Source organism: Pteropus medius, unplaced genomic scaffold (genome assembly GCF_902729225.1).
Source record: "Pteropus medius unplaced genomic scaffold, Ma_sr-lr_union100, whole genome shotgun sequence".
Lineage (NCBI taxonomy): Eukaryota > Metazoa > Chordata > Mammalia > Chiroptera > Pteropodidae > Pteropus > Pteropus medius.
Genome location: NW_024344241.1, coordinates 4,249,562 through 4,270,722, shown reverse-complemented (window position 1 = coordinate 4,270,722; position 21,161 = coordinate 4,249,562). Strand labels below are relative to the sequence as shown.

General features: G+C 41.7%; 1 protein-coding gene across 7 annotated transcripts in view; it reads left to right on the top strand.

Annotated features, from left to right (window-relative positions):
- Positions 1 to 21,161, top strand: part of FARS2 (phenylalanyl-tRNA synthetase 2, mitochondrial) — a 470,289-nt gene that overhangs the window by 403,510 nt on the left and 45,618 nt on the right. For 6 of the 7 annotated variants that reach the window (XM_039869408.1, XM_039869409.1, XM_039869406.1 and 3 more), the window contains one exon: positions 19,623 to 19,992. The exons of the other annotated variant lie outside the window; for it this stretch is intronic. In XM_039869408.1, coding sequence (XP_039725342.1) covers positions 19,623 to 19,977 — 355 coding nt within the window. In that variant the 3' untranslated portion in view covers positions 19,978 to 19,992. Of the gene's footprint in view, positions 1 to 19,622; positions 19,993 to 21,161 lie in introns of those variants that run through there. 7 annotated transcript variants of the gene reach the window in all.

Sequence of the window (21,161 nt, the reverse complement as noted above, 5' to 3'; positions counted from 1 at the left end):
TCCCCCAACCCCGCCACTTTTACATAATCACCTTGCATACAGGCTGAAGGAATCATATGGTGGGAGAACTTGGGCCTACCTTTTCAGGGACCTCTTTCATAAGCTTCTCTTCTCCCTGGCTAGATATGCTGGCTAGACTCCCAAAGCACTCTGCAGGTTCCCCTGCCTCTCCAGTTTCTATTTCTCTTACTCCACCATCCCCTAAATGTGAGGTCCCCCTCTTTCCTGGTTACCCACTCCTATAACGTTAGGAGCCACACTCTTCTGATGGCTCCTGGCTCTACTTCTACAACTGACTTTTTTCCAGAACCTCAGGCCCACATCTCCAGCTGTCTCTGGATGCAGAGGCCTGGATAATCTGCCTGCATCATGGGTTAAATATGGATAAAATGGGATTCATTTTGTCCTTCTGACTTCTTATCTTTCTAAATGGTTTCACCCTTCTCTAGGTCACCTGGGCATGAGACTTCTGCGTCACTTCCCAACTCCCTCCTCCTATCTCCCATCCCTCCCTGCTCACTTTCATCCCCCACCTTTTTCTCCCTCCACCTGGATTGTCAACCTAAGGCAAGTTCTTATTACCTTCTGTTTAAGCTGCTACTTCCTTAATCTCAATTACTTTCCCTTTGACTCTCTCCTTACCTTAATTCATCCTCAGTGTTGCTGTCCAACAAATCTCCCCAGAGGACAGACTTAAAACCTTTCTGCTAAGAAATATACAGTGGTTCTCCATGCTCCCTCCCAAAGCCATCTATTTTAGGTCAGCTTGGGCAGCTCTAACAAGAATACCACAGACCAGGTGGCTTAAACAGCATTTATTTCTCACAGTTCTGGAGTCTGGAAGCCTAAGACGTGATGCCCAGCCAGCTCAGGTTCTGGAAGAGCCCTCTTCCTGGTTTCTTCGCATGGCAGAGAACAAGTGCTCTGGTCCCTTTATCACCTTATAAGGGCACTAATCATATCATGAGAGCTCCATTCTCATGACCTCATCCAAACCTAAATCCCTGCCAAAGGCTCCACCTCCAAATACCATCACATTGGGGATTAGAGTTTCAACATAGGAATTTGGGGAGACACAAACATTCAGTCCCTAACACCATTAATGCGTTTTTCTACTTATGCAGTCTCTACTCAAACCATTTGGAATGTTTTCATTTCTTAAGCAATGCGCATCATACCTCTACGCCTTTGCTCATACTTGTTCCTCTGCATCTCCCCATCTCTGCTCTTGCCCATCTTTCACTGCACATTTCAATGCCACAGCTTATTTTCCAGTGTCTTGTGCTCACTCGCTTCTCTGAACCTCAATCACGTTTTGCAGTTTATTCCTTGTCGATGATGGTTATCTTAATCTATTCAACAGTGACATGTTTGTCTCTCTTCCTCCATGAGATGTCAAGCTCTCTGAGGCAGAGACCACGTTTGGATTACCTTCATATCCATCGCATATAGTAGGCCAGTGATCAGTAGTTGAATTAACCTTGGCCAGTGCTGTCTCCATTACTTCAGATCGCCTCCATATCCCAGAGTGATGATGCTGACTTCTTAGAGGCTTGCAGGTCACTGGGCATGGCTGGCAACTCATGTTACTTACCTGCCATGAGCCCTGAGAGCAGCCAGAGGAGATTCCTTTAAACCCAAGCTACACTAACTGTTGGGTTTCCAATAAGGAGGACTCTATTTAGCTTGCCTTTGAATGAGAGCTTTGGCTGCTAAACTGAACAAGCCAGTTGCTAATATCTGGCCACCTTTTAACTTTCTCTGTTGTTTCTCATTGTTTATGACAGAGAAATGCATTCAGCATACTCCTCCTATTACTCCTCTTCTGTTAATTCTGTTCTGTCACTACTTCGCCATCCTTGAGATCTGCCAAGTGTTGCTGGAAGTGATCAAAACAGCAGTTAGATGAAGCTTTTGTCACACTTTGATGCGGTGTGGGAAATTGCTGTCTTTCTGTCCATTTACGGAGCTCCCATGGTTTCCATCTCACAGTCGGCAAAGCTGTAATAAAGACAGAGCAGATACAGCTTAGCTTTCTCCAAAGTGCCTTGATGAACCAAAATGGTTTGTTTTCATTTTAACAAAGGCACAGCCAGCCCAGAACCTGTAAGTGCTTGCTTGTTCTTACTTTTATTCCTTTGTATGTCTTTTTCCCACTTTCTTTTATTAGGGACCGGCTTGATATCATCACCTTGCTGCCATATTTGCTGAAAGAAACAAATGCGTATATGCAGTCTCCTGTGGACCCTATCTGCAGTTAGCAGCACGGGCCTACCCCAAGCAGTGCTGGCAATGTGGGTTTCACTCATAAAAGCCGCACCTCATTGGCCATTGGGGAGCAGCCATTATTCCAGTAGTACATGGATTTGAAAAACAAATTTAACATCTGAGAATGAAGTGAATGAAGGAAGTAGTGAGCTTTGAAATGGCATCAGGACCTCTAACAACCCTCTAAGTGTCAGGAAACCTGATGCAGTTCAAGCTTCACCACTTATGGGCATATGAACTTAGGGGAGGCATAGACGCTTACAACCAGATTAGAGACAGTTTAGATAATTTCTCCCAGCCCAGGCCCACAGATTTCCTCAAAGTCTCCCAGAATACTTTGCAGTACAGCCAAGACTGGAACCTAGCTCTCTTTAGGTCTAGTCTAGGCCTTTGCTCAGCGTCAGACTCCTGCTCCTTCAGCCTTTCCAGACACTAGTGTTTTCCTTAGGAGTAGACCATGAATAATAGTAACTTTCCCACTGCCTGAGATATGGAAGCACAAGTAAGAGCGCATATTAAATCTACTTTGAAAATCCTGAAGCACTACACTATTCCTGTAGAGCAGCTTATTCTCCTTCCTTTCATGTGTCCATTCCCACAGTGTACCTCTCACGGAAACTGCCACGTCCCAGGCACTTTGTTAGACTAGGGATCCAGAGATAGAGGAAGCACAGTCTCTGCCCTGAAGTGCCTCCCATTCCAAAACCAAAGGCAAACACTGAACCGGTAGTTGGGGTGCAGAGGGGTACCTGCTCTAATTAAGGGGTGCATTCAGCACTGTGGGAGCAAAGGGAAGGAAGGCAATGACTATTAATTTCTTCTTGTCAGGATATTAGGGGGTTCTTCATGGGGAAGGCGACCTTTGAATTGATTTTTAAAGAATGAGCAAGAGTTTACCAGGTGGAACAGATGGGGAGGATGTTGTGGGTAGAATGAACATATAGGCTTAGGAGTTTATGGTGTGTTTGTAGAGCAGTGAGCAGTCTGGTGTGGTAGCAAAATGCCTGGGCAGAAGGGCTTTGTCCATTGTCCTCTAAAGTAACGAACAGCCTTTATAGAAAATACCATCTTATTTTTGTTAGAAACATCCATCCCTTAGATTTGCCCTGGATCCTAGAGGATTTCCTTATGATTCAAGCCTAAATCTATATTTAGACTGTTGTTCTTTGTTTTTCTGTTTGTTTATTTGTTTGTTTAATGTCACTCTCTGTCAGGATGCAAGATCAAAGGGGTTCTGCCGCTGGCCAGCTGTGGTCATTTATCAGCAGGTCTCTACATGGTCAGTTGGCTCAGCCTCTCCTGTGGTCTTCTAGGCTATGGAAATTCACAGCTATGACCCCAGGTAGTTATCATGAAGGGAATGGGATGAAAGGTAGGGGGAGGTGGTCAGTCATTAGAAGTACTTCAGTTTAATTTAGCAGAGATCTATTGAGTGCCCACTGCATGCAAAACTTCTGGACAAACTGAGGAAGCCAAGTTCATAACAACCCTTTTCTATCCTTCTTCACCCCCCACACACCTCCCCTTTTGAAGAGGAGCATATCAATTTGCTCTAAATCCGGGGCGCTAACCCCATCTACATTAGTGGGACACCTAACTTGAGGAAATCTTGAGGAAACTCCATGTCTGAAGCAAGGAATTGCATAGTCACTTATGGTCCCTTCATGAATAAGGAGTCTCCTACTCTTTCATGAGGATACACATTTTAATGTCTCTAAGTGGCCATTTGCTTTGGGTGGTGGGAGGTGTGGAACAGGGCAGAAGGTGGAGGACGGCGAGAGGCGCTGTGAGTGGACCCCGCACCCGTGTAGGGGGCCTGGTGTTTGGCTTCAAGCAGAGGGGAAGGCTGCTGCTCCTTGGCCGCTTTTCTACCCGGGTCACAGTTGCCTCGCTTCAGACTGAAAGAGAAAAGGAAATGTGTTAGCATTAACTGGCTTGGAGATGTCTTCAGGGGTCTGTGTTTCAGGGAGATCTACTGTTCGGGGAACACCGGTGCACATAATGAGCTGTGTGGAGAAAATTCCCTTCGCGGTATTTCTGATTTACAATGATTGAGGCACTTACACTGGAAAGCGTTCTTTCTTTTGGTGTCGGGTTCCTAGATTTAAAAAAAATGGTTTGCAGATCATTTAAGCCTGCATCACTATTTTAGGAGTAAGGTTTCTAAGACCTGAAGACAATGAAATTAAGAGACTCAAAAGAAAATTATTGTACCCTGTTTATGTTCTGTTTGTGTGTGCGCGTGTGATATATATATATGTGTGTGTGTGTATATATATATATATAGAGAGAGAGAGAGAGAAAGAGAGACAGACAGACACAGAGAGACAGAGAGAGACAGACAGACAGACAGACACAGAGACACAGAGAGAGAGAGAGAGGAGGGAGAGAATGGCTCCCTCTGATATAGTTGAGTTAGGGAAGGCTCTGAATGAGTGAGCCCCAGGGGGGCATTTACAGCCATGGTTTTCCACCTTCTGCCCTTGTTAACTGAATGAGTTTTCAAGGTATTGGAGAGTACTCATGGTAACCAGCACTTCTCAGCTTGCCCAGGATGAGAGAATATTCTGTGAAACCAGTCATTCTCCTGTGGTTTTTTTAAGGTGATTTCAGCATGTACACATCACTCCTGTGGGCTGTTTTCATTTAAAATCCCTGGTCACTGCCAGCCAGCCCAGGCCTTTGTCTCCTGAGAAGAGAAGGTGTACCTGGTGAGGCGCCCTCCCCAGGTATGATCAGTAGCCTTCTGACCATCCTCTGGCATACACAGGGAAGCATTTTGGCTTTCAGAGGCCCCCAGTTTAATCCATTTATATTTTATCCCTCCAACAACGTCATATGTAATATAAAGAGATTAGCTCTGCTCCATTACTTTAGCCATATCATGCTGCGTGGTCAAATCTGAGTCTCTCACTTGTCTAGGAAATGATGCATTGTGATCACTAACTATGGCAAGACTATTTATATCTCAAGAAAGTCGATCACGTTTTAAATGAGACCCTTTCTGTAGCGAATTTCAGAACTTCTACTCAGGCCAAGATAGAATAACAAAAACTGAATTTACCTTCTCACCTTAGACAACTAAAAATCTAAACAAAATATATGCAACAGTGGTTTTCAGACATCGGACATAAAGTAGCACAGGATGGTAATCCCTGAGAGGGATTGAGCCCTGCTGTTCTCCCACCTCACTGCCTGGAGAGGGTTCCCAGGCCATGGCACAGGCACAGGGAACCAAACAGAGCCCAGGAGTCTCTAAGCTGAGGAGACCAAGTTGGGGATCTGAGAGGCCAGAGCAGCTAGCGTCCACATGGCAGAGTACTGGGGAGAGCAGAGCTGTGCAGACAGCAGGCTCTGGAGACCTGCCGAGGATTCCCCTCCAGCCTTCAGCACATCGCATGAGGAAACCCCCAGCAGCTGAGGAAAGAACCACCAGAAAGGAATAAGCAGAACAATCTCTGAGGTCATACATGGCAAGAAATAGTTTGTGTTCCCACTAGCCAAAGTGGGAAAACCTTGGGTACAGTCGTCAGAATGGCGATGCCTCGGTGATGGGGGAAAATAGCCCTAAAGGCTGTCCTGGTCCCGAACAACAGAGCTTAAAAGCAAGCCTACAGGGCTCCTTGGAGAAATGACTGATTACAGGAATTGAGCAGGAAATACATAAGATGGGGCTGAAGGGTCTCGCGGTATCAGAAAAGAAGGAAGTGCTGTACAAAAGCCACGCTATTGGGGGTGGGGCGGAATGTGGCAAAGGGACACAGGAGCCAAATGAAAGAGCTCCCAAGCTCCCAATGGCGAAAGGTAGAACAGTTTGAGAAAGGAAATAGTATTAGATTATAACCTAAAGTATAAAATAAATATAAATAAGTCTATATTAATATAAATAAATGGATAAAAATGCATAAATACATAAATAAATGGAGGAGAACAGAAAAATCTCCCATGTAGCAGAATTCTAAATCATATACGCAGATGCTTCACCCTCAAGGAGGTGGAGCAGAACTCCTCAGCCCCTTAAGTGTGTGATGTGCATAGTGCTTTCCTTCCAAAGACAGTGTGGGAAGGAGGGAAATAGAGCAACTTTACATGGAGAAGCCTGACAGACACTACTACCTCAGCCAGGTGATTGAGATCAGCATCAGCAGTGACATGTCATGTTGATAGCATGTAGCCTTGATGATATAATGTGATGAGAATGGTGCTTTACACAGGTACTCTGTGGTCCTCCTCCCCAAAACTATATTCTCGGTCTAATCATGAGGGGAAAAATCAGACAAATCCCAATTTGAGGGACGTTATGCAAAATACTTGACCAGGACTACTCAAAACAGTCAAGGTCATCGAAAACAAGGAAAGTCTAAAAAACATACACAGCCTAGAGGAGCCTAAGAGATGACAGCTAAATGTAATGTGGTGTCGTAGATGGGATCCTGGGACAGTAAAAGAGCATGAGGAAAAAAAAACCAAAGAAAATTCAAATAAAGTGTGGATTTTAGGTAATAATGATGTATCAGTGTTGGTTCATTAGTTGTGACAAATATATCAGACTGACATAAGATGTTAATAGGGGAGACTAGGAGTGCAGGAAATGTGGGAACTCTGTATTATCTTTGTAGTTTTTCTGTATATCTACAACTCTTCTAAAAATAAAACTTACGAAAACATAATTATATAAACTTACAACTAAATAGCATTTGCAGTAAAGGTGATAAATATTCAAGAAAATCGAAGTATTCAATTCACAAGGTTGTTTTGAATATTAACAAGGCATCAAAATAAAATGTCCAATGCAGTGAAAGTAGCTGTCCCTTTTTCTCCTTCTCCTACTTATACTTACTATGACAGCCATTCCTGATATTGCAAGAGATGTTAGTAGCTTCACAGAGTCCAAATAGTATAATAAATTTAGGTTTAAAAACCTGAGTCACTAATTATAAAAACAAACCAGGTAAACCTGTGCTTTCATCTTGAGTTATCCCTTGAGATAAACAGTTTCTGAGGGGCCCTCCTGGTTTGCAGGTCCTAATCCCCTGTGACAGTGTAGGGGTGGCAGTACCCAGAGGAGAGGAGCAGGGCTGGGTGTCCAGCTGCTGAGTGCCCCCTCTGGAATTGCTCAGGCCTCTACACCTCCATCCCGGCTTCTGCTGCCCTCTTAAGACCATTCTTGCTCCTACTGAGCACTTGCTCTTCACTCTCCATCTCCTCGACAACTCTGAAATCTGGACGATTTCCATTTCTCACAAGAGAAACTTGAGGGTCAGAGAAGTGATTTAATACCCCCCGATCACACAGCTAGAAAGTGGCAGCTCCACGGTTCAAACTAAGGCAAAGCTATCTGCCTATGAAGGCCATAGTCTCTGCTACAATACCTTCCTCTCCCCTAGCTCCCTGCCATCAGTCATCCTTGCTTTGCAATTATGAACCCATTGATGGGCCCCTGAGATGGGGCTCCCATACTCTGTCTCCTAAATCGCAGCTCCATAGACAGACGCACTGCCAGGCCTGCACTTAGGGAGCTGTGACTAATCACTGGGTCCCAATGCTCATGCCATAGATACACATGCCTGTACCTGTCCCTCTCCCTCTCCCTAAAATGGAGCACATAAAAGGTGTACCTGCAGAACTCTCACTGTCACCATCGTGATATTTTCTGGAAGAAAGAGAAAGGGCCAAGTTACAGCATTTAATGTGCTACCTAGCTTATCCTGACCTTTAGTGAGCGACCACGAAACTTCAGTGCTCATGGCAATTTGGCATTATAGTAGAGCTGCCTAGTGATTTTTTTTTTTTCTTTTTACTTTTATTCTCTTTACCTTTACCTGGAATTGGACACATTTTGTCAAAGAAGAAGGCAAGTTATATACACTGTTCCCAGAAGCGGCAGGCATTTTGGTTACAGAACATCAACATCAATGTTGTATCTGAGTAAATAACTCAAAACACATTTTTATTTCAATTAGCAAGCCAGAGGAAGCCACAGAGATTATGGGAGTGAATTGGAAGAACACTATACATTCTAGCAAATATTAAAAATTTGTAAATTCTAGACATCATAACAGTAAAATAAAGTTTATTTTTGGCCCATTCTTTTGGAGTACATACTTGCTCCAAACCTTACAAATGGATTGGAGGTCTAGAAAAACCGGCACTTAAGAAAATAAACTTAATTACTGCATTACTTTACATTTATGTGTTTTTTATGGTACACAACGACAGTCCCGCACACTGATGACATTCCAAATGCACACACCCACAGACACTCAGTACTGCCCCTTATCATAGCTATCCTAGGTGTGTTTATGGGGAAGGTTTTGCATGCAAATGAGCATTTTTCAAGGTGGAGCGAATGCTAAGTAGCACTGCTCTGAGACATGGCTTCACAAGAACTTTTGCATGTTTAAACAGGTCATTGCACACATGGGAGTGGCACTTTGACCTGGTGGCCCCCAGGGTGAGCATGGTCTGAGCATGGCATAGCGCCTGTCCTACCGAGTGGTAGTCCCAGAGAGCAGAGCGGAAGAGCATGTTGCTGTGTTGCTCTACCATATTTTTCAAAGCCCTGAAATTTAGTCCATATGTTTAAATATTTCCTTGGCTGATTGCCTCATGCAGTTGATATATACAGTACAACAAAAATTTTTTAAAAATCTGTTTTGGAGCAAACGTGAATGGAAGAAAATGCTGCAGTTCTATGTGGTGAGCATATGTGAGCATATAAATTCCATTGTATGTGTGTGTCTGAGCTGTGCTTTCAGAGTGCCATTTATAAAATATTTATCATAGTTTTACTGATTTAGGTTCATGTATAGATTTTGTTATTGAAAAGGAGCCAAAGCACTTTGCTAATTTAGGAAGCCTGTGTTGTGGCATAAGAGTGGAACCAAGGCAGAATCCAGAGGAAAGCTTAGGAGGTTCGTTGATGTTAGCGATGAAACGCAGCCACCTCTGGGTTGAGCCAGTCTTGTTCTAAAGGCAGCACTAAAGGAAAGGGGTCTGGAAGGATCATCTGTGGGCTTCAGTCTTTGCCGTTCCAGCATCCGTGTCCATTGGGCGGAGGGATCAGACGTTCTTGCACAGAGTTAGTTGATGTGGTTATATATAATTGGCCTCATTATATCTCTTTCTGCTCCTCCTAAATCCTCATCTGTAGCCTGAAACCAAAAAGAAAACTCACTCACAGAAAATGGAACCTTCTGAAGGATAATACCTTGTTGAGGAGAATCATAAAAATTAAAAAACTATAAAGCCAACAAAACATCAGGATAAGTCAGGAAGAATTTAGTAAGCATCTACTAGGTGTCCACAATTACTGTGGTTTCTGAGGGAGATGCCGAAGAAAATGGATGTTCCAAGGAGCTGGAATGAGAAAGAAAAAATCAGACACTGCACCATGTGCTTTAAATGTATCACCCTCACTTAATCTGCACAAACCTACATTTTATATTTAAGGAAACTGAGGTTCAAAGAAGTTAAATATCTTGCCCAAGGTCATTACAGCTAGTAATGACAGAGCCAGGATTTGGCCCAGAGGATCTGACAATAGAGCCTACACATTTAAAAACTTTAAAGCACATGGTCTGTTATGTTTCACCTCTATCCTTACTCACTCCCTGCTAACGCTGATTTTTTAAGTGTACAATTCAGTGGCTTTTAGCATATTCACAGAGTTATGCATCTATCACCATAATCAATTTTAGAATATTTTCATTACCCCATAAGGAAACCAAGGAACTCTTAACCATCACCCCCAATATCGTCTTTCTCACATGCCCTCTCTCCCTAGCCTTAGGCAACCACTGATCTGCTTATTCCTACAGATTTGCCTATTCTGGATATTTCATGTGCACAGAACCATATAATCTGTGGTCCCTTGTGACTGGCTTCTTTCACTTAGTATAATGCCTTCAAAGTTCATCCGTGTCGTAGCATGTATTAGTACTTCATTTCTTTTTATTGCTGAATAATAATAATAATGCTAATAATGTTGAACATCTTTTTATGTATTTATTTCCTCACTTATTCTTTTGAAGCTAATCTCATTTCATCCATACTCATGTATGTACCTATAAACTGAAAAAAAAACTTTTCAAAAAACGTATATTTTTGTCACTACCTAAAACAATTATCTAATTATCCAAATACACAGTCAGTGCTCAGATTTTCCTGTTTTCCCTGTTTGTTTCATACTTTCTTTTTTCAGTGGTTAGTTGAATCTAGATCCAAGGCCCACGCTTACGTTTGGTTCATGTCTCATAGGTCTCTTTTAATCTGTGTTTCCTCTACCCCTCTTTTTCTGATAATTGTTGAAGAAATTGGATTGTTTGTCCACATTCTAAAATTTTGCAATTGCATCCCCGTGGTGTCATTTGTTCTTTTGTCCTCCGTATTTCCTACAAACTAGTAATTGAATCTAAAGGCTTAATCAGATTTAAGTTTGGTTTGGGGGAGGAGGCAGAACTTCTTCATGGGTGATGTTCTGTACTTTCATATGTCTCTCACTTTTTTCCTTTAAGATTAATCAGTAGATTCAAGGGTTGTCGGCTTAATATATCAATGATACAGACCTTCCATCAACTTTTTACTGAATGTTTTTTGCAATAATTGGTGAACGTTACCATTATTTATCAAGGGGAACTTACTTTCCTAATCACTCTGGTCAAATGCTGCCCCCCACCCCAAAATGGAACAGTACTCTTTCTACCATAACCTATTCTCCTTGTATTGCAAAGGCATGAACATGAGGTATCACTAATTAAGGGGACATTTTATTTTTTATATGAATTGTGTAATAATTTACTCAACTGGTTTGTGCTAGTCTGAGAACTTCCTGAGGATAGGAACTAGGTACATCTTATTTACCACTTGGGTGTTCAGTGCCTGCCTACCTCAAACCTGGCCCATGAGAAGAGCTTAGTAAGTAGATGTTAAGTGAGTGGGTGAATATCGTGTGCTCATTTTTGTATACTCTCTTTTGAAGATTTCTTGTGATGCCAGTGTTGGCCATATTTTGCAGATAGATGTTTAGTGACATCCCTACTTTCGGATGACAGACACCACTACTGAACAGTAGTAAATCAGGTGAAACAGGTTGTAATGTATGGATGTCCAACAGGACACATTTAGAATATCAAAGTCAAAGGTGACAATTCAGAATTTAAGCTGCATTTTTTTCTTTTAAACAAAACCTCCTTTATCTTATTGAACCAAAAAATAGGTTCTTTTTCTCCACCCAGGTTGTAGCTTCAGTCCTCCTCTCCTGATCGAATAGTTAATGAAAGTTGAGCTTATTTCTGCTCAGCCTGTGAAATCTGACTCTCAGCCCAGAGCACTGTGGCTCCTTTTTTGAATTTAAAAATAAAATGTTTTTACTAAATTCTGGTTTATTAGATGCAGGTTCGGTGTGTTGCAAGAATAGGGAAATTGTATCTAGAATCTATCTTCTTGTTAACATTGAATCTTTGCTTCTTCTAAACCAATATATGCCTCCGTAGTAGTCTTCCCAAGGAAGATCACAGAAGTGTTTCCAGCCCCACTTGGAGCCTTACCTCTTGCAACTTGTGCAGAAGACACCATTTATAGCATAGTTAGGGTCTGAGATTTGTCTGCTGCCTCTCCCCCTTACTTCCTGATTTGGTTTTTCTTGTCTGAAGAAAAAGGCTCCCCGCAGCTAAAGGAAAGCACTTAGATGCTAACATGGGATTTTGAAAGCAGAAGATGCTTTTATGGAAAACTCAGGCAAGACAGTTGTGAGAGTACAATCAGTGCCCTCCCTTGTAAGTAGACATTCTCTCAGGCTTCAACACAAAGAAGGGCTTTGTGTGGGCTTTAATAGAGGTTCTGGGATGTATGGCCAGCCAAGAGCTGTGGCTGTCACTGCACTGGTTCACAGCAATCTGCACTAGGGACACAGCTTGACCTGTATAAGACTTTCTTCTTATAGAGGGCGAAGACAGATCATAAAATGTGCTGGGGGTGCTGTGACCAAAATAAAGTAGCACAGCATGACACAGGAGCTATTTTAGGCTGGATGGTTATGAAAGGCTTCTCGGAGAAGATAACATTTAAGCTGAAATTTTAGAGCAGGTAGAATGGGACAGACTAGCTCAAGCTCCAAAGCAAGAATGTTTGAGGAACAGAAAGAGGACCACATTCCTAAGCATAGTGAATGAGGGGGACACGGTGAAAGAAAAGGTCAGCAAGATAGTCAAGGGCCACACCGGACTAAGCCTTAGAAACCAAGGTAAGGAGCTGCATTTTATTCTAATCAGTGAGGTCTTGGAGGGGATGGAGCCAAAGTGAAAGATGATGATGTCGGGAGCCACAGATCATGACTAACCCAAGAGTGTGCACCTGGGGGTTAATATAAAAAGAAAATAAGAGTGGAGAAGAAACAACTGTTAACACTTCTTTCATATCTTCACAAACCAAATGACAACTTCAGCTCATTCTGACCATAGCTATGAAAATATCAACTGTAGCATCCAGTTAAGAACTTGAGTCCTGGGGTAAGACTGCTTGGATTCTAATCCTCGCCTTAAACTGTGCAACCTCAGACACATTACCAACCCCTCCAGTCTCAGTGTCTTCATCTGTAATGTGGGGTAATAGCAGAACCCCTCTGGTAGGGTTGTTGAGAAGAGAAGACAATAGGATAATGCCTGTAAAGTGCTTGTTACAATGTTTTTGTCACATTTACAGAGCAGGTGAAAATGCTTTTTTCTGTAAATACTCCGTTTCTTTTTTTTTTTTTTCTTTCCTTATGTAACCAGGGAATACCAAGAATGAAGCAGGTTTGTTTTTTATTTTGTTTGTGAGGAAATGTTGTTGAATCTGTTCTTAAGAATGTTTGAATTAAATTCTCTTTGCCTGAGGGTGATATTTTTATCTTATGTGATTGCTCTTTGAACAAGCAGTAAAAAAAAAAAAAGAAAAAGAAAAAAATGATATTGGGAGGCTTCGTGCTTTCTTCCTGAAAAGAGGCTTCAGGGCTTTGGGCCAAAATGTGGCTTGAAATGGATTTCAGAAGCGGCCAGAGCAGGCGGTCTCAGTCGTGAAGGGCCCTGCAGGTGACTGGCACATTCCCCCGAGGGCAGCGGAAGTGCCCTGCAGAGCACATGCTGCGCTGCCCACTTGTGCGGACACCTGCAGGAGGAAAGGTGGACTCAGTGGGAAAGGAAGGGCCACCCCGATGGGTTACAGGGGAGACCACATCAGGCAAATGTTTTAAATTCCAGTCCACTTTTCACCGCACCGCATAATGTCAGTTCTAACAGGGGTTTGGAATCTGCCAGGTCAGGTAGCTTCTACCACTTAGACCCTATTTCCAAGGAAGAAGTTAGCACAGGCCTGTCAGCCATTAAAGACCTGAGGTGGCAGCCACCGGTGCCCCTCCCCAGATTCAAGAGTTGTACAGTGATTCTGGGCTCCATAATGAAGAGGAGCGGCCAAGACCTGGCATTTAACCAGAGATAAGGAGCAAACAAAACGTTGACATGTAGGAAATTATACAGGAACTTTGTTGCCATAGCCATCACTTTGCTTTGCGATCATCAGAAAAACATATGTGAGCATGGTGTGGTAATGCCTTCGTGGTGCGAGTCTCAGGATTGCCTGAGCCCATTTGGTGTCTGGAAGGCAACCTCCGAGTCCCTGAGCTGTTCCACAACCCAAGGAGGAGAGTACTTGGGAGACAGAAAGAGGCCACAGCTTAGTGGAGAAGAAAGGACCGGAAAACCTTCCGAGACTGTGTCCAGCAGAATCACAGCTCATCCTTCACCAGGAGTGCTGCTCTGCCAGGTGACTGACCAGGGCTCCGAATGTCCTTGATATAAAGACCTTAGAGGTCAATAAGGACATTCTGGGCTCAACCCGGAATCATAGCAGCTTTCTGTATTTTAGAACAGCCCTCATTGTTAGGGAACATTGTTCTTTATATTAGCTGAAATCTGCCTCCCCGGAACATCCACAGATCAAACCTAATTCAAGTCTTTTGTAACACAAAATATATCTGTCCCTTTTTTTTTTTGAAATTCACACATTCCTTGATTGAGCACATATTGGCAGACACTGCTAGAGGCTGTGCAGAAGGCGAAGGTGAGCTTTGTGACCAATCTGGGCTAGTTTAGCCCATTTCTTCATTGATAAAATATGAATATATAATACCTACTCATCTGGCTGTATTGCTGTGAAGAGCCCTGATATAGGATGTCAAGTGGTTATGCTATACTTGGCACATAGTGAGTGTTCTACAGTGTGTCTTTTGAAGTCTTTTTATTGTAATACTGTTAGTAAATAGACCCCGAGATGGGACCACAGGTGCTCATGAGGCAGAATGCGGGAACCCAAGGCCTCACAGTGCAATGGCAGTTCACAGGCGGGAGTAGTCACGTCAAGTTGCCTGAACCAGTGGCTTCCCAGGCAGCAGCTGTGGATAGGACAGTTTTGGGGTCTGCAGAGGGGAAGATGAGAGTGAGAGTCAGGTGGGGAAATTGTCAGTGTGTGCAGTGGACAAACAAAAGAGACTAGTTCAGAGAACTTCCATGGGCGATTAACTTTCTTATTATATTTTTCATTTAAGGCATATTTACATACAGTAGAAATCCTCCTTTTGTGGACAGTTCTGCAAATTTTGACAAACACATATAGTTATATAATCACTGCCAACCACGATATAGAGCAGTCCCACAATCCGCCCCAAAATCCCCTTTTCCCTTGTGCTCCTTTAGCCAAACCTGGCTTCCACTGTCAGCCTATAGCATCCACTGATCTATTTTCTGACCCTATGCTTTTTCCTTTGCCAGAATGTCACGTAAGTGGAATCTTATGGTATATGTACAACTTATTAAACCTGAATTCTTTCATTTAGCATGATGCATTTGAGTCATCCATGTTGTTGTGTATTAGTAGTTTGTTCTTTTTTACTGTTGAGTAATATTTCCATTTTGTGAATGAACCACAGTTTGTTTATCCATTTACCAGATGACAGGTATTTGGGTTATTTAGTTTGGGACAAGTATAAATAAAGCAGGTATAAACATTCACATGCAAGTGTTTTTGTGATCACAGGTTTTCATTTCACTTGGATAAATACCCAAGAATGAGATTGCTAGGTCGTATGATGAGTATATGTTTATAAGAAAATGCCATGTTGTTTTGCAAAGTGGCTGTACTACTTTACATTCCCACCAGCAGTGTATGATAATTACAGTTGCTCAACATCCTCACCAGCACTTGGTATTGCCAGATTTTTTGTTTGTTAGCTTTTTCATTTGTTTTTTAGCTTGTCTAATAGATGTAGTGATAAATTATTGTGCTTTTAATTTGCATTTTGCTAATTTCAAATGATATCGAGTATCTTTTCACATGCTTATTTGCCATCTGTATATTGCTGAATTGTCTGTTCATATCTTTTATCCATTTTTTTAAATTGAGTTGTTTGTTTTATTAAGATCGAATTTATCATTTTTTCTTTTATGGATCGTATGTTTGGTGTTGTATCTAAGAAATCTTTAGCTAATCCTAGATTACAAAGATCTTCTTCTAGATGTTTGATAAGGTTTTACATTTAAATTCAGTTTGAGTTCATTTTTGTAGCAGGTGAAATATGTAAATCAGGGTTCCCTTTTTACTTTTTTTTGCTTATGGATATTGAACTGTTCCAGCGCTATGTCGAATATCATATTCTTCTCTCTCCACGGAATTGCAGTTTTACCTGTTTCAGAAATCACTTGTCCATATATGAGTCATATTTTGGATTTCTATTTTGGTTTTTCTATTCTCTTCATCTTATCTATGTCTATCCTTTCTTAAATACTACGCTGACTTTTACTTTTGCTTTTACTGTTGTAGTAAATCTTGAAATCAAGTAGAACAAGCTCTCCAACTTTGTTCTTTTTCAGAATTATTTAGAGTATTCCTTTGCTTTTTCATGAAAATTTAAATTCAGCTTGTTGATTCCTACAAAAACATCTGCTCATATTTTGATTGGAATTGCCTCGAATACATAATTGGACTGTGAAGAATTTACATCAAATACTCTTGAGTCTTTCAGTCCATGACTATAGTATGTCTTACCATGAATTACATCTTCTTCAGTTTATTTCAGTGTTTGTGCTTTTCAGCATATACATCTGGCACTTATTTTCTAAGATTTATTCTTACATATTTCATGTTTTTTGATGCTATTGCAAATGGTAATGTTTTGATCATATCTGCTTCTAGTTTTTCATTGCTAGTTTATAGAAGTATAATTGATTTTTGAATATTGACCTTGTATTTTGCTCCCTTGTTAATCAGTTCAGTAGCTTTTTGTTTTATAGATTCTTTGGGATTTTCTATGTAGGCAAATCATGTCATATATAAATAAGAATTTTATTTCTTTCCAAGCCCTATGCCTTTTATTTTTTTCTTGCCTTATTACATTGGCTAGGGCTTCTAATATGGGTATTATTTTTTATATTAATTTATTCTCCATAGGTTTCTTGTTGGAAAAAGTCATTTATTCATTCATTAAACATTTATTGAACATCTATTAAATGGCAGGTTTTATACAACGCACTGCAGACACGATAAAGAAAAGTAGAACATTAAATTAACCTCTGAGAAGCTTAAGTTCATGTAGAAAATATAAGATATTTTTCCAAATAAGAATAATTCTAGGTAAAAAGTACAGGTCATGCCATAGTCCCTTGCAGTCAGGTCTTAAGTGGGCAAAGCCCTGGGTGGAGTTGAGAAGGAGGCAGACAGTTATCATATCCCTGCTCAAAGGGCTTCTTAGAACTATGCAATAAATCAGAGATGGCCCCTGTTTTATTCCCAGGGTTACAGGTTGTGTTACATGCTAGCCTAAGAGATGGGGTAAGTTTAGTAATAATAAGACCTAACCAGGCCTTAGGGAGGTAGAAATATGCACCTATTTGTTATAATTCTCGCAAGAAGGGCAATTTCTAACAAATTGTACCTAAGAGAAAAAATGCTCAGCTAATGTACTTTTCCTTCAAAAACTCAGAGACCCGAGAAGGAAGCTAATGCAAAAAGAATGCCCTTCCAAAAGCGCTCCTTCCAGACTTTGAGGATCAGTCAGAAATATGGGCTTTAACTCCAAGGGAGAGGAAAATGTGAACTGGTGGGCAGGGGGTTGAGAATTCAGGGACTAATAAGAAGAGAGACTAATGAAAAGAAAAATTACATTTAGATGTGTGCTGTGCATTACAATCATCTTTTCCTTTCCTGAATGCAACTTCAATGTCAAGGTTGGAAGGAGGTATCATAGAACATTATTTCCAGGGCTCAGAGAAGTGGGAGATAAGCAATATAGGAAGAGGAAGCTCCTAGAGATTAAAAAAATAAATAAAATAAAATAAAATAAGGTAAAATTTGGATATGCAGAAACGGGAGAAGGGCAGTCCAGACCAAGGCACAAGAAAGAGAGACCAAGGATTACTAGCTGAGAACAGTAACACTTTGGATTTCATGCTCATGCTTAGGGCCTCACACATGGAATGGAGCAGGTTGAAAGGGATTCTTGAGGAGAAAGCTGGAAAGGGGCTTCGGAGGCAAGTTGTGTGAGGCCTGGAGTGCCAGGCTAAGGAGTCGGAACTGCATTTGATAATTAGTAGGAGGTGAGAAAAGAGTTTTGAGCAGGGAGAGAAATGAGATCTAAGTTTTGGGGCAGTCATTATATAAAATGGTTCTGATGCAGCCTCTTTAGCCTGGCTACCTAGGTTCAAATCCTAGTCACTAGCTGTGGGAAAAGCCCTATGTTCTCAAGGCCTCAGTTTCTACATCTGTAAAACAGGAAGAAGAATAGTAAATACTTGTAAAGTACTTGTGAAGCTCTTGGAATAGTGCCTGGCATGTGAAAAAGTACTACAAAAGTGCTATCTTATACTATGGTATCATCATTGTCATCTTTATTATTTTAGGAACACTAATTGGAAAGGTGAGTGAATTTGAATAGTTAAGTGACTGTTCAAAGGACTGATTAAAAGGGTGTGCCCCACCCTTTCCCACCCCCTGCATGGCACGTGCTCCAGATTCTCTCATCGTCCTCCACCCCTGCAGTTGAAACACAAATAGTAGAAATGTTGTTCTTTATTTCCTTTCTAAAATCTTCTTTTTGACCCTCACCTGGTTAATCACAATCCAGAAACTCTTCATAAGAGCATATAATGGATGTGCGCACACTTAGAGCTGTACTTCCCAGGTGTAGATTTGGGGAAGGAATTTCAAGTACCTTTCTCCCGAGCCAGTAGACCCCTGTCCTGGAGATGCATATTTGATGGCTGGAGCCCACTATCAAGATGATAATTATAAAGAGTGCAGTAAATAGGAAAACACTTAGATAATAATGTTAAATGAAATAAAACCTGAAATTGTACATACATAATCATCATAACTGCAAAAACGTGAATACATATGAGCAAGAAATTAAGAAATGCAGACACATGACAACGTTCGTGTTAAGCTGGGGAGAATTATGACCACATTAATGGGTTCCCCTTTAATGTTTCTGCAGTTATTTTTAACAATACGTAAAAAGCAGAAAAAATAGAGGAGGGAGCATGAGGCTCCCTGTTCCTCAAAGACCCCTAATGTAGAACAGTCATTGTTTTAGTAGAGATTAGAGGCTATGGAAGGGTGGAGGTCATCTGTAGTTAAAGAACCAGCTCACGGTCCCCAGAACCGAGGTCCCCTTTGCCCCACCCCGCCGCTCCCGACTGCCCCAGAATACACCATCGTCTCTACGATTGGAAATCCTAGCCAGTGGCTCCTGAATCAGCTCTCAGCAACAGAGGGCCCCTCCCTTCTGCACCTTCCGCACAGACAATACTCCCCAGGGACTCGGGGCCCTTCCAGAGTGCGCTTCCCAGGTGACTGCACATGAGATGAACATGTAGCGTCCTTAGGCTCTCTCAGTGATGGTCTCAGTTAAACAAACCTGATCCAGGTTCCAGCTCTGCCACTGTTGTGTGCAAGAGGTGCGACCTTGGGTAAGGTATTAGCCTCCTTGAGCCTCACTCATCTGTAAAATGAGATTTTAATACCTTTCAGTGGGCTGTTATTTGTAGGAAAAGCATGAATATCATACTTGGAACCCAGGAAAACTGTTCAGTAAAAAACTAGTAGCTGCTATTGGGTGGGGCTTGGGGCTATTATTAATAATTATTCATTTTACTGGAGAGAATCAGCATTCAATGACCGGCTCAAATACCACCGTCTCCGTGAGTTGAGACCTCATTCCTCTGTCAAGAGCTTTCTTTCTCTCTCTCCCCTGGTCTCCTGGAACATTTCATAGCATCTGCTACTTTTTCTGTAGTAGCAGTGTCATTTATGCTGTTGTCACTTTTCAGAGGTGCTGAGTTTCCAGAACAGAAGGCCAGGTCGGAGACTTTATGTTTAAGACCGGAAATGCTACCCCAGTGGGTTTCAGGTAATTGTGAAGAAAGCGCATTCAGGGGACCTTCTAGAGTCAGTCTTTTGACTCAGGGTGCAGTGAAGGGGGCATCACTTGAAACGAGAAGGGACTTACCATATCCCTCAAATCCTCTTTCCTCCGTGGTCCCCTGCTCCACTTATGTGAAGGTGGCCCCATACCCACGGGATCAGAACATGGCTCAGCCCTCCACGGCAGCTGTGACTACACTGCGTTACTCTTCTCTGCATATATGTCTGCTGCCCACTGTGGCAGTGCTGGGAACATTGTAAATGCTCAGCCAATATTTATTAAATGGCTGAACTAATTAATTTAGCCTAGTTAAAGTGGGTCTAAAGAATTCGCAGATTGAGGTACCACTAGGATCCCCTCTATTCAGGTACATTTCCCTCCAGAGCACTGAGACAGCCCAGAAAAGTTCCTCAAGTTTCTATCATACAATGCTCATTGCCATGTGTCCTCAGCACTTGGAGATGTAATGCAAGGGATGCCCATAGAGAATGATTTCTAAATGAGCTTCCTGCTTTAAGGCAAAGGTCAACTGGCCTGTGCAGTTAGTAGGACCACGGTGAATGAAACCATGATGTGGGTAAAAGGTTGCTTGGAGCATAGCTTACTGTGGGCACTTAATGGATGCTAAATAATTGAACGAATAAAGTGAGAGATGGGTGAATGCTGCATTGATGAACCCGTGGTGAGCTAAGGGGGTCCTAGAACATTTTCAAATTGGTCATTAATGTTTCATCAACACTGTCTGCATCCTTTGTTAATTTTGAATAATAGCAGGAGTTTCCGATCACAGGGATACAGTTTCATGAGAAACTTTAATAGAGGAATTATGCCTAGCCTATAATTCTACTCAATAATTTGAGTTTATTTCAAAATAGTCTAATAGCTGGGAATGGCTTAGTATTGTTTCCTAATGTGCTTAGAAGGGACCTGGGTGCTTTCACATTGTAACATTTGGAGGGGCATTATGGATTTTAGAGCATTACTGTGTTATCGGTTTTGTTTGGTTTTTGTTTTTTTGGTTTTTGTTTTTGTTTTAGTTTTTTTTTTGTTTTTTGTTTTTTTTTTGCTTTGCCTATATTTGAAGTGAAGTTTGCTAAAGCTGAAATGACTGTTTATTCATGACGTGGAGGGGATGAGGAGGTTTAGGGAATAATAATTCTACTCAGCGAGAAAGAATGCCTTATTCAAAATCATTTTTGCTATTGGCAAAGCTGAAAACATGCTCACATGATTCTCCTCCTGCAGTAAGTGACAGGAAAAACACATTGTGCGCTATGGATAGCTATAACTGGCAGCAAATTGGTTTAAATCATAAAGAAAGCCTCAGTATACACAACTTACTGTAAGCCCAGAAAACATAGCTGAAGGAGAGAAATGAAGGCCCAGTTTATAGTACTAGGAATGCCAGGCACAGCCGTGCACCTTCTGTGGTTGGGTTTCCTCG